The 14,715-nt window shown below is 61.4% G+C and overlaps 1 protein-coding gene across 1 annotated transcript; it reads left to right on the top strand.

Annotated features, from left to right (window-relative positions):
- Window positions 1-3,207: 3,207 nt before the first annotated feature.
- On the top strand, window positions 3,208-12,973 carry CYGB (cytoglobin; the record flags this gene model as incomplete). Its single annotated transcript, XM_084273487.1, has 3 exons — window positions 3,208-3,350; window positions 12,027-12,258; window positions 12,809-12,973. 3 exons carry the CDS (start codon window positions 3,208-3,210, stop codon window positions 12,971-12,973), a joined length of 540 nt encoding a protein of 179 aa, XP_084129613.1.
- Between the last annotated feature and the right edge of the window lie 1,742 nt (window positions 12,974-14,715).

The raw sequence follows: 14,715 nt of genomic DNA, 5'->3' as shown, positions 1-14,715 counted from the left end.
CGCCGTGGAGATGAAGCCTCAGTTTTTTTGCCTTCACCTCCCACTCGGGAGGATCGGGAGCCAAGTACATTTCTCATTGCACCCGGTGCGCGGGGAGGAGGAGGAGGAGAGGCACCGTGGGAGGGCACGGGGGGAGTGGGAGAAGCCACCAGCAGGAGGGCACAGACCCCCAGAGGAACCCCCATCTTCACCCCCCCCACAGCCAGGCACACAGGAGGCGGCTCCAACAGGCTCCTGATCTCTCCTGACCCTCTGGAAGCTGCAGGAGGAGCAGCCTGGGGCTCGGCAGGGCTGGGAGAAGAGTCCATGGGAATGAGGTGGAAAAGAGGAGGTGATGAACTGGAAGAGAGTGAGGGATCAGGGTGCTGAAATGAACTGGGAACCGAGAGAGGTGGAGGGATTTCTTCCCTAGGGATTGCACAGGCTGATCCCATCTCATCCCTCCCACCGGCCATGGGGACCACATCCTCTGCTCCCTGTTCCCAGCCCTGAGCCCACCGTGCTGTGGCATTGCTGAGCTCCCCCCTGAGCAAGCACCAGCCCTGGGGCAGCTTGGGCTGGGCAGGGTGAGCAAACACCACCCCAACCCTGGGGCTCTTGAGTCACCAAAGGGACCGGGGTGGGGGGTCACCCCGTCGCTGCGGGGCCGTACAGGCTGTCAGGGTGTCCCAGGGCGATGCTGCCTGCCTGGCAGCGCATCCCCCAGCCAGGGCTTCGCAGCAACGGTGTCAGCACAGCATCTTTCTCCTTCTGGAACAAGTCTCCTCCGAACCCTGAGCCCTGGGGAGAGCGACAGTCCTGGGAAACCATGGAAACGGGCTGTGACAGCCTGTGCCTGCGCTCCTGCCCCTGATTTATGCCCCACCTTGGGGACCAGACCTGGGAAGTTCAGGGCTGTTGGGGTCCGTTTGGGGTTCTGGGGCAGAGGAGCATCACTGCTGGGTTAGCACCCTGCTTGTGGAGCAGGGGTGGCACATGGGAACGGGGCTGGGGTCCCGTGGGGGCCGGATGGGCCGTGCCCAAAGAAGGGGGCAGAGACCTTGGAGAAGCTGGGTGATTTCTCATTTCCTTTCCCAATAGTTTCTGCTGTTCCCCTGGTTCTAAAGGAAGACTCAGAGCCAAGACCCTTCGACCCCCAGCGCTGGGGAGCGAGGGGAAGCACCCGCTGCAGCCAGGCTCAGACCAGGCTGTGAGCCCAGCCCAAGGCACAAGGTCTGGAAGCTTCCAAGAGATGCTTTCCTTTAAACACAGAGTGAGCAATAACCAACGCTTCATATTTGTCAGGATTTGGGGGTTTTGCCCTTTTTGGAGGCACCAGTGCTGCGTTGCAGTTTTGCTCTGGTTTTTAAGCCGGGTCTAAGTGCTGATGCCTCTTCCCTGGTCTTTTTAAGGGAAGGTGATAAGCTTGGCTGTGCCATCCTGGGTCTGGAGGGGTTCCTCTGCTGCGTGGTGGTCACCTGGGACGTTGGAGTTAATATTTGAGCTTGAGCTCATGATGCTAATCCCACGGATGGGAGGCAAATCCCAACTTTAAGCTGAAAAATCTGGTGGTTTAGAAGCTGGGGTGGGTGCTGTCGGGGCTGGAACAATGGGGAGGGTTGCCTGTGCTGCTCTGTTTGCACACCAGTGGGGTTGGCAGCTCCCAGGTGAGCTGAGCTTTGCCTCCCCAAGCCGAGGGGTTCATGGATGTGTGGGGTTCCCAGTCTGTCCCAGTGGGGGACCCACGGTGGGGAACCTGTGGGCAACATCTTCTCAATCTGTGAGAGCAAATTCGCTGACACTGCAGGTCTGGTGCTGCTGGAGGGGAGAAATACAGCACAAATCCCCAGCTCCAGCCCCCTCCCCACAGCCCCCACCTGCCTGGGTGTCAGAGCTGCGCCCTCAGCCTGTCTGTCTGTCCTGCGAGGGTGCGCTGCAGGAGGCGGCTGTGCACACCAGGCTGCTCCTCTCGCCTCTGATCCCCCTGGGGGTTGCTGGTTGTGACACGTCTCTCTGATGTTCTCCTGCTCTCTGTGCCAGTGGGTTTAATAAGCCGGATTTTCCGGGAACTGGGAATGGGGTTTGGGGTAAAAAACACCCAAAAAGCAGCACTCAGAGGCAGCAGGGAGCCCGATGTGGGGGTGTTCCTGCACCCCTCATCCCTGCTGAGAGGCCAGCAGGAGCGATGCTGTTGGACAACAACTCTGAAGCCTCTTCACCCTTGGGTCCTGCCCTGGGAAGGGAGAGCAAAGTCTCCTCATTAAAGAAGTCCCCGTGGGACTGACCAGGAGGGATGTCCTTGGGGTGGTAGAGAGATGCTTGGGGTGGGTGGGTGAGGGGTGTCAGTCCCTCGTGCTCCCCCCAACTCCCCGTGCAGCCCAAGAACTGGGGGTGAGCGAGGGTCTGTCCCTCGACACACAACAAGGGGGAGCTGAGGCAGGGCTCAGTGCAGCCAGCGCTTGGGATAACTTCAGCTCAGCACTTTGGAGCCCGAATTTCCTCTCAGCTGTTTACAAAGGCTGGGAATGAAAAAAAAACCCAACCCCAACCAAACCCAACTTCCAGCCCTAACCCGCCCCCACCCCCCCTTTCCCTTCCCCCCCCTCCCTCCTCCAGCACCGTCCTGATGTTGCCCAGAACATCTCCCTCATCCCTCCCCTTTTTTCGGGGAATAGAGGGGGGGGGGTGGAAAAACCACCCCAACCACCACCAAACCAGGGAAGGAGGGAGGAGTGGGAGAGAGGAGGAGAGAGGGAGAAAGTGAGCTCACGTTCTCACATTGGCGAAGAGGCTGGTCTTGAGATGCCTTTGAATATTTCACTTTTAGGCAGTTCCCCATCAGTCAGCCGCGCACAGCCGAGCCGAAGCTACCCACGGCCGCGGACAAGCGCTCTGGAGAGCTGAGATCTGCCTGCCTGCACCATTCCCCAGGGGATCTTTGCCTTTTATTCCTCTCCATCCGATAGATATCTCTCCCTCTCCATCGGGAAGCACGCTGCGAGGCAGCTGCACTCACACACACACACACACACGCACACGCAGCCACATCCTCCCCATCGGCAGAGCCGCCAGCGCCCGCCGAGCAAACACCTTGTCTCTCCTGGCAGGAGATATCCCACCACCACCAACCACCACCAACCACCACCACCCCTCCTCTTCTCCTCAGCTCACACACATCTCTTTTTTATCTCCTCCTGGCTTCCCGGAGGATCACGCCGGCTGGTTTTTATGGAGAAAGTCCAGGGAGAAACGGAGATTGAGAGGTGGGAAAGAAGTGAAGAGATTTCAGAGGCGGAGAGAAAGGTTATCCAGGAGATATGGAGCAGAGTGTACGCCAACTGCGAGGACGTTGGGGTCTCCATACTCATCAGGTATTTAAACCACCCCCCTCCCACCCCCCAAAAAAAACAACAGAAAGCCACCCCTAAAAAAAGGGGGGGAAGTGGTGAATGCAACTAAATCTCTTTATAGGCGGGGGGGGGGGGAGAGGCAGAACAATATATATAACTGAAGCGAGATGAATGACAGCGAGTGGGGAGCTGGCTGGGCGCATTCGCCGGCGGGGAGCAGGGAGGGTTTCACAGCACTCCTCTGATTTCCACACCTTGGAGCTGGGTGGGGGGAGCAGGGGAGGGCGGGGGGAGCCTTGCCAGGGACTTTGGGGGAAGCTGCTTCCATCGCAAAGGTCACCTTAACCCGCGGACGGAGCTGGAGGGGGTGGTGGGGGTTGGATGGGGGAGTGTGTGTGTGGGGAGAGGAGAGGAGAGGAGAGCGGCGCTGGGCTCTGCTCGCTGGGCTTTGGGGGGATGGAAGGGGGGGGGGGTTGGATTTGCTTTACGCCCCCCCAGTTAGCTGTGTGAGGATGGCATGGGTAGGGAGCAGGCTGGCGGGTGAAATAATGCAAGTTGGGAGCCAAGATAAAACCCAAGCAGGTGTGTCTCCCAGGGCACCATCTGTCCCTCCGGCGGCAGCGTCGGCGGGAAGGAGAGCGCTGAAGTTGGTGGTGGAAGGGAGGGGTGGTGTGGGGGGCACGGGTGGCAGAGGGGGGCAGTGTGGGGGATGCACAGACACCCCCGGGGAGCAGGGTGCAGAGCGTGGTGTGGCACGGCAGAGCCCTGCAGCTCGGCAGCCGTGTGTGTGTGTGTGTGTGTGTGTGTGTGTGTGTGTGTGTGTGTCGGGAGACAAGGGGGGAGATGCTCAGGGAGGGGGGGGTGGAGGCAGGTGGGTGTCCTTGTGTTGGCCAGGGTGTCACCCTTGTACTGGGTGAACCCCACGGGGTCCCACGGGCACCAGGAGTTCGGGGGTGTCAGTGGGGTGCAGGCTGTTTCCCTTGGTTAGGAGGGGAGGGGGGCAGGCGGGATGCCCACACCGACCTGTTGCCACGGAGCAGTGATGCTCTCAGGAGACACAGAGCTCCCCCCACCCATCGCAGGGACTCTCAGCACAGGGGTCTCCCTGGCCACATTCCCACCCTGACCCAAGCCCAGGCACCTCAGGTAGGACAGAGGAGACGGGGTTGTGTCCTTCCCAGTTTGCTCCTGCAGCAGGGACTGGGGGTGCTCAAAGAACCCCTTGGGTAGATGGGCTGTTAATAGTTAATTAATAATTCCCCAAAAGTTCTCCAAGAGGCAGAGACCCAACACCCCGAGCCCACAGGGTCTGCAGAGGTCACAGAGGCTCCCTGGATGTGCTGGTGAGCAGTGCCTGTTCCCTGCCAGGCTTGCTGCCAGCACTGCAATGGGGTGTTCCTAGTGAGACCCCTCCGCAGAGAATCCAGAATGACATTTGAGTCCCCTCTCCACCTCCTGCTCAAACATTTCCTTCTCCCAGAGCCAGCTGACAGCTGAGCCCGCTCCCCTACTCCCCTACAGCCCCCCTGCTTCCTCACAAACCCCCTGCTCCCTCACAAACCCCCTGCTCCCCTACAGCCCCCCTGCTCCCTCACAAACCCCCTGCTCCCTCACAAACCCCCTGCTCCCCTACAGCCCCCCTGCTCCCTCACAACCCCCCTGATCCCCACAGCCCCCCACTCCGTGTAGCCAGCTGGGTTGGGTGGGAGGGGTGTCAGCCCCACAGCTGGGGATCACCGAAGCCACCTGGGCTGGGTTTGAAGCCCACACATGGCTGGGGGGTTGCAAAATTCCCCTGTTCCCCATCCCATGAGCACGGGGCTCAGCCAACAGCCAGCTCCTTGCCCAGCACCCCTGTCAGGCCACGGCCGCACCCCAGAGCGCAGCTGGGTGAGCACAGGGAGGGTGGCTGGGCACCCACAGCAGTGCCATGGGGGCTGACCCCGGCTGGCTCATTGCCTTGGTGTCCCCATGGGGCTCAGAGCAGGGGTGGGGACGAGGGGCAGTGAGGGGACTGTGTGGCCGAGCCGTGGTCCCAACTCAAACTTTCCCAGGAGAACTTTCTGGTCTGGTCCCTTGGTGTGGTGCTTTCCTTGTGGCACCACGGTTCCCCCCTCCCCACCGTACCTTGAGCTGCTCCTTGGGTGACCCTCAGCTCCTTGGCAGCCTTCCCGTGCCCTGGCACATCCCAGTGAAAACCAGCACCCCTCCAGAGCATCCCTGGGATGCTCACAGCGAGGGCTGGGCTGCCTGTCCCTGGGGATGCTGATGGAATCTGGGAGAGCCTCTGTCCCCTCCAGCAGCACACCTGCCCGCATCCCCGTGCCGGGACTCCAATAGATGCCCCCCACACACACACAAAGCAGCAAACCCCATCCCCAGAAGGGGCTTGGTGCTGGTACCCCACTCCCCGCTCCGACAGACTGAAGCTCCCCGGGGGCAGCGTGTGCTGGGGGGAGACAGCAGGACAGCCCTGCCCGGGGCTGGGGGCACCGGCGGCCGCCGCTCTCCCGCCTGCCTTTCCCCAGCTGGCACCAGCCAGAGGAGGGAGAAGAGGGAGAAGTGGGTCATGCGTGGAGGCCGCCGGGAGCCCGGGCAGCGCGGGCGGGCGGCAGCCGCTCCCCAAGACGTGATTCAGCAGCTCCCGAGGTCAGCGCTGGGGAGGGGGCGGCGGGGGGGCGGCTGCGGGGGGTGCCCGACACGCTGCTTTCTGGAACGTGCTGGGGGGGGAGCTGCCCCACCGGCCTCTGTGCTTTGCCAGGACACTCATCACCTTGCTGGGGAAACTGAGGCAGGAAGGGATGCGCACAAGGGCGGCCAGGGGGAGGATGGGGGAGGATGGGGGAGGATGGGGGGGTGCAGAGCTCCCCTCTGGTGCATCCCCCCCACACACACAGAGTGGGAAAAGCACCTGGTAACTCTGTGACCAGCTGTATTTCTGCTGCAGGGGCTGCAGCTGGGGTGCTCCCTGTGTGTGTGTGGGGGGGTCTCTCCATGCTTTCCTGCTCCCCTGTCCCCTCAGAGAAGGGGAAGCATGAGGGGGGTTCCCTGGCAAAGACAAGCCCCGAGCCCCAGGGTGAGAGGGGCTGCTCGTGGGCTCCCTGGGGAGCTTTCAGGCCAGGTCTGTCTTTCATATATCACAACCTTGCAAAAGGTTGTTCCTTTTTCCCACATGGGGACCCCCCCTGGCAGCTGGGGAGGGGGGAGAGGGCGTAGCAGCACCTCTGGATAGCAAGGGTTGAAACCAGCCTGGGGCCTGATCCTGCACCCCCAGGGAGGAGGCAGAGAGGGAGTGGTGCCCAGCCCGAAGGCAGCCATGGGGAGGGCTGCAGCGCTGACATCCCAGCTCCCTCTGCCCCTTCTTCAGCCTCTGCCCAGCAGCTTCCTCCACCACCCCCCAGCCTTTCCCATGCTTTGCAGGCGGGGAAACTGAGGCAGCAGAGGACCTGGGCATCACGTTCCCAGCCCTCCTGGCAGCTGCTGGTGCTTGGAGCTGCAGTAAATCCCTTCGGACCTGCCTGCAGCGCGGTGGGGTCCTGACCCCGCGGGGCCCCCCCTGCTCCCCGGGGGCATAAACACCAATAACGGAGACTTCTGGCTGAGCAGCCACCGGATCATGGGAATCTGCGCTGTGTGGTTCGGGCTGTGCTGCTAATTGACAATTTCCTCGGTGGGGGAGCCGCGCTCTGCTGGCTCCGGAGGGAGCGCAGGCTCCTCGCCACGCTCATCTTCCTCCTCCGGAGCTCAGGGGCGTCTGCAGGCTGCTTCTCACAGCAGCTGCCTTAACCCTTGCTGGGGCTGGGGCTGGGCTGCAGAGCGGCCCCCAGCCCACACATCTGGGGCTACGAGGCTCTCCCAAGCCGGCACGCTGGCCAGTGTGGCTACAGCTCACCTCTCACCGTGCCCCAGGCTCCTTGCTGTGCCTCAGTTTCCCCATCTGTAATTCGGCCATCAGGCCTTTCTGACAAACACCCCCATTGGTGAGCTCACGGGGTGTGCAGGGGAGCTGGGTGTGCAAGGGGAGAGCCTGGGTGTGCCAGGGAAGCTGGGTGTGCAAGGAGAGAGCCTGGGTGTGCCAGGGAAGCTGGGTGTGCAAGGAGAGACCCTGGGTGTGCCAGGGGAGCTGGGTGTGCAGGGGGAGCTGGGTGTGCAGGGAGAGCCTGGGTGTGCAGGGGGAGCTGGGTGTGCAGGGGAGCTGGGTGTGCAGGGGGAGAGCCTGGGTGTGCAAGGGGAGCTGGGTGTGCAGCTGCCCCCAAAGCCAAGGGGTGTGTTTGTGGTGTCCTCTGGGAGGGGGCCCGTTCCCTGCTGCCCATGGGGGAATCCCAGAGCAAAGCAGCTCTGGGAGACCCCACTGCTGCAGGACCCCACTTTTAAGGGGCCCTGGTGAGGAGGGACACAGGCAGGGATGCAGGCAGGGATGCAGGCAGGGATGCAGGCAGGGATGCAGGCAGGGACATGGGCAGGAATGCAGGCAGGGACACGGGCAGGGACATGGGCAGGGACAGCAGTTTAGCAGAGGAGAGGAGCAGGGACACGTGTGTGGAGGATGAGGATGATGCTGTGGAGGAAGGCACTGAGTGAGGGGCTTTGCTTGCACTCGCAGGAGCCCAGTGGTACCCAGGACAGCCACTCTGGTGGCATTAATGGATGTATCTGCTGACAACTGCCCTTCCCTCCAGCCTAAAGGTTCATCTGCTCAGCCAGGGGGATTTGGGCTGAACCCACCTTCGTGGTGGGGGCCACAGCAGCAGAGAGGTGTGAGCTGTGCACCCATGAGCGGGCAGGATGCGACCCCAGGGGCTGCTGCCCTGTGCCCAAAGGTGCCTGGCTGCATCTTTGGCTCTTGTCCCAGCCCTGCCAGGGGTCTGGGTCCCTCAGGGCTCTGCAGTGCCCAGGGTGTTCTGGGCTCCCAGCACGGCTCAGGGCTGTGCTGGATGCTGCTCCTCAGGCTTCACAGTGGGATGTGGGCTTCAGTGGGAGGAAGGAAGCAGAAATTGAACTTGGCAGCAGAGTGTGGAGCAGGATCCTGGTCCTTTTCCCTCCTGTGCCAGAGCTGGAGGTGCTGCAGGTGCAAGCAGGCACCATCCTCCTCTTCCTCCTCTTAGATTTGCCTTTTTCTGTCCTGCCAAGCACCAGCATCCACACAGCTGAGCCCTCCCTCACCTCTGCAGGGAGGAAGCACCCAGGCAGCACCCAGCACCCCTGTCCCAGCCTGGAAGGGGGTTGATGGACTACAGGTGGGCTGGGAGGAGGAGGAGGAGGAGGAGTGAGGCAGCCCCCAGCATGATAAATAGCAGCACCACACACCACCTGCCCACCTGTTATCAGCTGCTTTGTAGGCACGAGAGGTGTGGAAAGGGACACAGAGAGGCTCCAGCCTGCCTTGGAGAGAGTCTCTCCCACGTAGAGGGATGAGGTGAAAGAAAACGTGAAGCCATGGGTGAGACAATCTGGCACCGATGGGGCTTGGCTGGAGCCTCCCAGCAGCTTCCAGGGTTCACCAGCAGCTTCTGTTCCCAGTACATGGAGCACTGGGGGTTTGGGAGCTCAGGAAGCCCAGGTGAGCAGCACCCTGCCCCTTGGCAAGGCAGGAGGTGGCTGGGTGTGGAGGTTTGCCCTGTGTGGGGTTCAGGCTGGGGAGAGGGATGGAGGTGGGGGGAGAAGTGGTGTCTCTGCTGCTGGAGAGAAAACAGCTTCCCAGGGGCTGCAGTGGCTTTGCACCTTAATTATTTCCTTTGGCTCTGCTACTGGGACCAGTTGTGTCCTTAAAGTTGTTAGAAGGGCAGAAGAGAGGGGAAGAGCAGCCCTGGCATCCTGTCCAGATGCAGCTTCCAGAGGACAAATTAGTGGGTGCAGAGTGGAATCGCTTGAGGAGGGGTTGGATGAGATGGGGATGGAGGCATCTGGCTTCCCTCAGTCTCCCTTCTGGGGGATACACAGTGGGAAACAGCATCTTCTTAATCACTCTGACAGAGAGAAAAGAGCCCAAACCCCATCCACACATACCATGAGCCAACAGAATTCCAGAGCAGGAGATGTTTGAGCTCTGTGGATGGAAAATCCCCAAGTGACACCTCTCCTGACACACTATTGTTTGAGTTACTTTATTTCTTCCTTCTTTCTTTTTGCCTTTCCTCTGGTTATATTTAACCTTTGTGTTAAATTCATCTTCTCTGTTTATTAACAACCAGCCCTGGGTGAGTCTCCTCCCCTCCTCCCCTTGGTTTGCTCTGGGCCAGGAGTTCAGCTCTGGCTGCAGGGATCTGCCTTCCCCCAGCCCTCAGGGGGGGTCCTGGCCAAGGAGGGGTGGCTGCAGCTCTTCAGCTCGGAGCAGAGGTGGTCCAGACCCCCCCCATTTCAGTTCCCCACCCGTGAAAGGATGTGGGGTTGAGTGTGTGAGCTGGGGGGTCGCTGGTTTTACATCCCACCCCCACCCCCACCAGCACCTCTGCCAAGCCCCTTGAAGGTCTCCTAGGGAAGGTGCTGGGGTGTCAGCTCAGGGGGCTGCTGGGTGGAGGGGAGTTGGGAACTGAGTGGTTTTTGGCTCTTTCACTGGTGTTCTTGCTCAGGTTGGGGAGTTTTTGGGGGGTTTAATCAGTCTTTGCCCCTGTGGGGGCTGGGCAGCAGCAGCACAGGGGTGAGGGGGATGCTGTGGTGCCACAGCCTCTGCTCCTGCTCCTTCCCCAGGAGGATGCTGCATTCCTGGAGGTGCAGGGGCTGGTCCCCCCCACTCCCTGTACCCCTTCTGCTCTTCAGGGAGCTGCTGATGCTTTGGGATGTGGAGGTTTCGCAGCTGGCAGCCCCCATCCCCCACACTGGGGTGGTCTGTGGGCAGTAGGTCCCTCTCCCAGCAGCACCCCCCTGTTCCCAGTGCCTGGGGGATGCCTGCCAGGGGGTGTGGGAGGAAACATCTCCTCCCTGGGCTGGAAAAGCCCTGTGCCCTGACCCCTTGGTGGAGGGCAGGGATCTCAAGGGCTGGCTGGAGCTGGGGGGGCTGCAGGGAGGGATTGGGGGATGGAATGAGGCTGTGACCAGGTGGAAAAGGTGGTCCCATTAAAACAGGGAGAGTGGGAAATGCCTGGGGCAGAGTCCTGGATGCTGGGATGACACACTCTGTGTGGCCCTGACCAGCTCTGTCCCCTGGCCAGGGGACCAATGTCCCTCTCCATCCATCCTCTGACACCTCCGGGCTGCAGCGTGTGGCCTGAGCATCCCTGTGGCAACCCAGGGATGCAGCTGGGCCTGGGAGAGGGATTTCTCCTGGCAGGGACCAGATGTGTCAGGAGGAGCTTTGCTGGGCTGGGGGGAGGCTGTGCTGGGCTGGGGGGAGTTTTGTCACCGGTCCCCTCTGGGGTTTCAATGTGACACCTTATCCTGTCCCTCTCCACCTTCCTTCCTCCCCCACCCTTTCCCTCTTCACTCTTCACACCTCCAAAACCTATTTTGGGCCTCCTGATGAATCCCAGATGCCTGGGGGAAGCAGCAGAAGCAGCGGGTGCACTCCAGGAGCTGCTTCGTGCCACTTCCTTGGCAGTGCCCCCCGAGCTTCCCTGAGCCAAGGAGAGGGGGAAGGGGGGGAGTGAGCTGGTAAACGAGCTGCTCCTCAGTACTGCAGTGATCCATGGAGAGGAAAGAGGATCCAGCCTGATGCTGGAGGGAGGGATGCTTGGGAAGAGGGGTGGGATGGGTTCAAATGGTTTGGGATCGTGCTTGGGGTGGGGGTTTGCAGGTGTCTGGGAGAGAGGAGGAGAAGGAGGAGGAGGCAGCTGTGTGTCTGTCTGGAGCTGGGGACAAAGGAGGTGATGGGGACAGAGCTGGGAGCATCCTGGCAAAGGGGGGCTGGGAGGAGGCAGAGAAAGCCCCATCAGGTGTGCTGCTGGGGGAGGAGATGCTGCTGCTGCTGCTGTTCTCCCCTGTGGGAATTGGGGGAGGGGGCTGGTAGAGGTGACTGGGGTGTCAGGGCTGTGCTGCTGGCATGGGTGGCCCCAGACCTGGCCCTCAGCATCCCCCTGTGCCCTTCAAACCCCCTGCAGCCCCCCCAGCTCCTCAGGATGCTACAACCACAGCTCCAGCTTCATCCCAGGGAACGGAGGGTCTCCTTGGCCCCTGGGGAAGGGGAGGGGGAGGTGCTGGGGTGGGTGCCTGGGGTGTCCCTGTGCTGGGGAAGTGGCTCCTGGCAGCGCAGTGACACCTGCTGAGGGCTGAGATCCTCCTGTGGAGTGGGGGGGCTGATCCCTGAAGGTGAGGAGCATCCTGGGCAGGGGGGGACTGTTTTGGATGGCAGTTTAATCCCAGGAGGGTGGTGAAGGGGCAGGCTGGAGGCTGGGGTGAGGGGCAGGCTCCCTGCTCACCTCCAGCTCTGGGGCAGGACCCCTGTGTTGGGGTGTGTGGGTAGGTAGCTGGGCAGCTCTGTGGGCAGGGAGAGCTCAGCCCTGCCTCTGCTTTGCAGACCAACATCCAGCTGCAGCCACCTTGGAGCAGATGGGGGATGGCTGGGGACAAAGACCTGAACCTGCTGATGGTTCAGCAGCTGCTGCCACAGCTCCCAGGGTGTTCAGTGGGGACACCAGCCCAGGCTGGGCTGGAGGGGGGGAGGATGGTGCTGGGCATCTCCACCTCTCCACCCTTTCCTTCAACCTCTGGAGCCTGGCCCCACCCTCCTGATGGTGTTCTGTGTCTCTCTTCCTTCTCCCAAAGGTTTTTTGTCAACTTCCCATCAGCCAAGCAGTACTTCAGCCAGTTCAAGCACATGGAGGACCCTCTGGAGATGGAGAGGAGCTTGCAGCTGCGGAAGCACGCCCGGCGGGTCATGGGGGCCATCAACACTGTGGTGGAGAACCTCAGTGACTCTGAAAAGGTCTCCTCTGTCCTGGCCCTGGTGGGCAAGGCCCATGCCCTCAAGCACAAAGTGGAGCCCATCTACTTTAAGGTAAAGGGTAGGAGCAAAAAGTCATCGTCAGTGAGGCTCTGGGGTGCTTTAGGGATTGGGAAAGGGGAGAGGGAGCAGTGCTGAGCTGGTGCTGCCTGTCCTCACCTGGCTGGCTGGCTGTGGGGGTCACTCCTTGCATGGCCACAGCGTCCCACAGCAGTGCCATCCCACACAGACCACTGCTCCCAGACGCTGGAGCACTGGTGCCTTCCCCTGCCCGGGGTGTCCTGCCTGCAGCCCCTGCAGCATGGCATGGGGGCACCTCCCTCCTTTTGGAAATGGGGAGTGATGGGAGGGATGAAATCATTGGAGGTGCCCCAGTTGAGGAGATGCTTGAACCTGGAAGCAGCTCCCCTCTTCCTGCCCAGGCTCAACCCCCCCCTGCCCAGGCAGGCTGGTTCCCTCCTCTGCCTGTGCCCTGGGGTGTTGATGTCCCACCTGCAGCCACAGGACCAAACTGGGCTGGGTTATTTCCAAGGAGAAAGAGAAACTCAGCTGCTGGCTGCTCCCTGGGGAGTTATTAACCCCTTCCTACCCTCCCTCCCTCCAGAAACTCACGGGTGTGATGCTGGAGGTGATCGCTGAGGAATACGCCAACGACTTCACCCCGGAGGCGCACGGCGCCTGGACCAAGGTGAAGACCCTCATCTACACCCACGTGACAGCAGCCTACAAGGAGGTGGGCTGGGCTCAGTACCCCACCGCCCCCCTGTGAGCGGCAGGGGGGCCGGGCGAGGGGCAGGGGGGGGCTGCGCTCACCCCAGGGACTTCACTCTGGTCTCTTCTCAAGGTCTTTGCTCAGGCTGGGGAGCCCAGTCAGGGCCAGGTCTGTCAGCTGCCAAGTCACAATTTGATCTCCATGGGGTTTAAACACAAATAAGCCAAATATATATAATATATATATATATATATAATTCAATAGAACCAGGGAGGGTGTGTGGGGGGGGGTCAAGGTGAAGCTGCTGGAGGGGATGCAGAGCGTGAGGGGAGAGCGTTGGCTGTCGGCTCTGCCTGGCCTGGCCTGTCCATCACCACCTCCCAAACCCTGCACCCCACTTGTGCCACCTCAGAGTCCCTTGCACGAGCTGCACTGCGGTGCTCAGAGAGCCATGGAATGGCCTGGGGGGGAGGAAAGGGACCCCAAGGATCAGAGAGTTCCACCCCCCCCAGTGTGATGTGCAGCCCCGTCCCACTGCTCAACCACTCGACCCTCATCTCCCAGGCAAAGCTGCTGGGTAACCCTGGCTCCTTGCTTTTTTTTTTTGGGGTGGGGGCACGATGCTCATGGGGACCAGCTGCCCCCCCGGGCTCTGCAGGCACTTTGCTTTGCACCCTCCCTGCTCCCCTGGCAGGGCTGGTGGGTGCCCATCACCCTGTCCTCTGGGCTAGCAGCAAGCTCTAGCATCACCCCCAGTCCCCATCCTTGGCTGGCTGTTGCAAACCCTCCTGGGGCTAGAAGGAGAGTGGGGTAGATGGGAGATGTGCTCCCCCAGTGTGAGAGGGTGGGGAAGGAGGGGGGTGCCTTTGGGCTGCCTCCTGTCCTGGCGTGGAGCACAGTGTGTAGGATGGATCCTGTGGCCAGGCATGGGGAGCTGGGGAGCCTCCCTGCCTCCCCCCAGCTCCTCTGGGCAGCAGGGACATGCCTGAGGATGGGCTTGGGTGGCACGTGTTGTGCCATTGCCCTGGGAGCTGCTGTGTGTCTGTCTGTCTGTCTGTCCAGCAGCCAGCCAGGAGCACAGGGATGCAGGGCTGGGGTGGCTCTGTCCTGCTCAGTGATGTTCAGGCTGGGATCAGGAGGGGAGGAGATGAAGTGGGCAGAGCAGGGAGGGTTCTGGGGGGTGGAGAAAGCTCCCAAAACGGATTCATAACCAATTCCACAGAGCATGTTCCTCCCTCGGGGTAAAACCAGGACCCTGCAGATAAAGTGCCTGGGAGAAGCCAACCCCTGCCCGAGCTGCATCCCTGGGGGCAGCAGCAGTGCTCCCCCCTGTGCCTGCCAAAGGGCTCCTTTTCCACCCCATCCCCCCCAAAACCAGACGTGCTTGCAGCACTCCCCTTGCCTCCAGCACCTTCTCCTGAGGCTGGGGGTGAGTCTGCTTGGCTTTGCTGCCTCAGTTTCCCCATTCCTCACAAGTAAAAGAAGGAGGAACAGCCCCCTTGCCTCCTGCGAGCGTGTGCTTGGGATTACAGGATGCTCTGGGGGCTGATCCCCAGGAACTGGGGATGGAGCACTGGATGTGCTGGGAGGCTTTGGCATCCTTGTCACCCGTTATTTCCCCCAATGTCTCATTTTTTCCCTAAGGCTCTAACGTCGAGCACAATGTTCTCTACTGGAGTGGGCAGGAGGGGCTTCTCCTTGGAGATTTCCTCTGGCATCAACCCCCCACAGCCCTCTGGAGCTGGCAGCTTTCCAGGGGAGCCCAGCTCCTCTCCTGGATCTCAGCTTCCCCTTGGTCC

This window comes from Gallinula chloropus (genome assembly GCF_964237585.1).
Source record: "Gallinula chloropus genome assembly, chromosome: 20".
NCBI classification, from domain to species: Eukaryota; Metazoa; Chordata; class Aves; order Gruiformes; family Rallidae; genus Gallinula; species Gallinula chloropus.
This window is presented reverse-complemented; position numbering and strand designations above follow the sequence as displayed.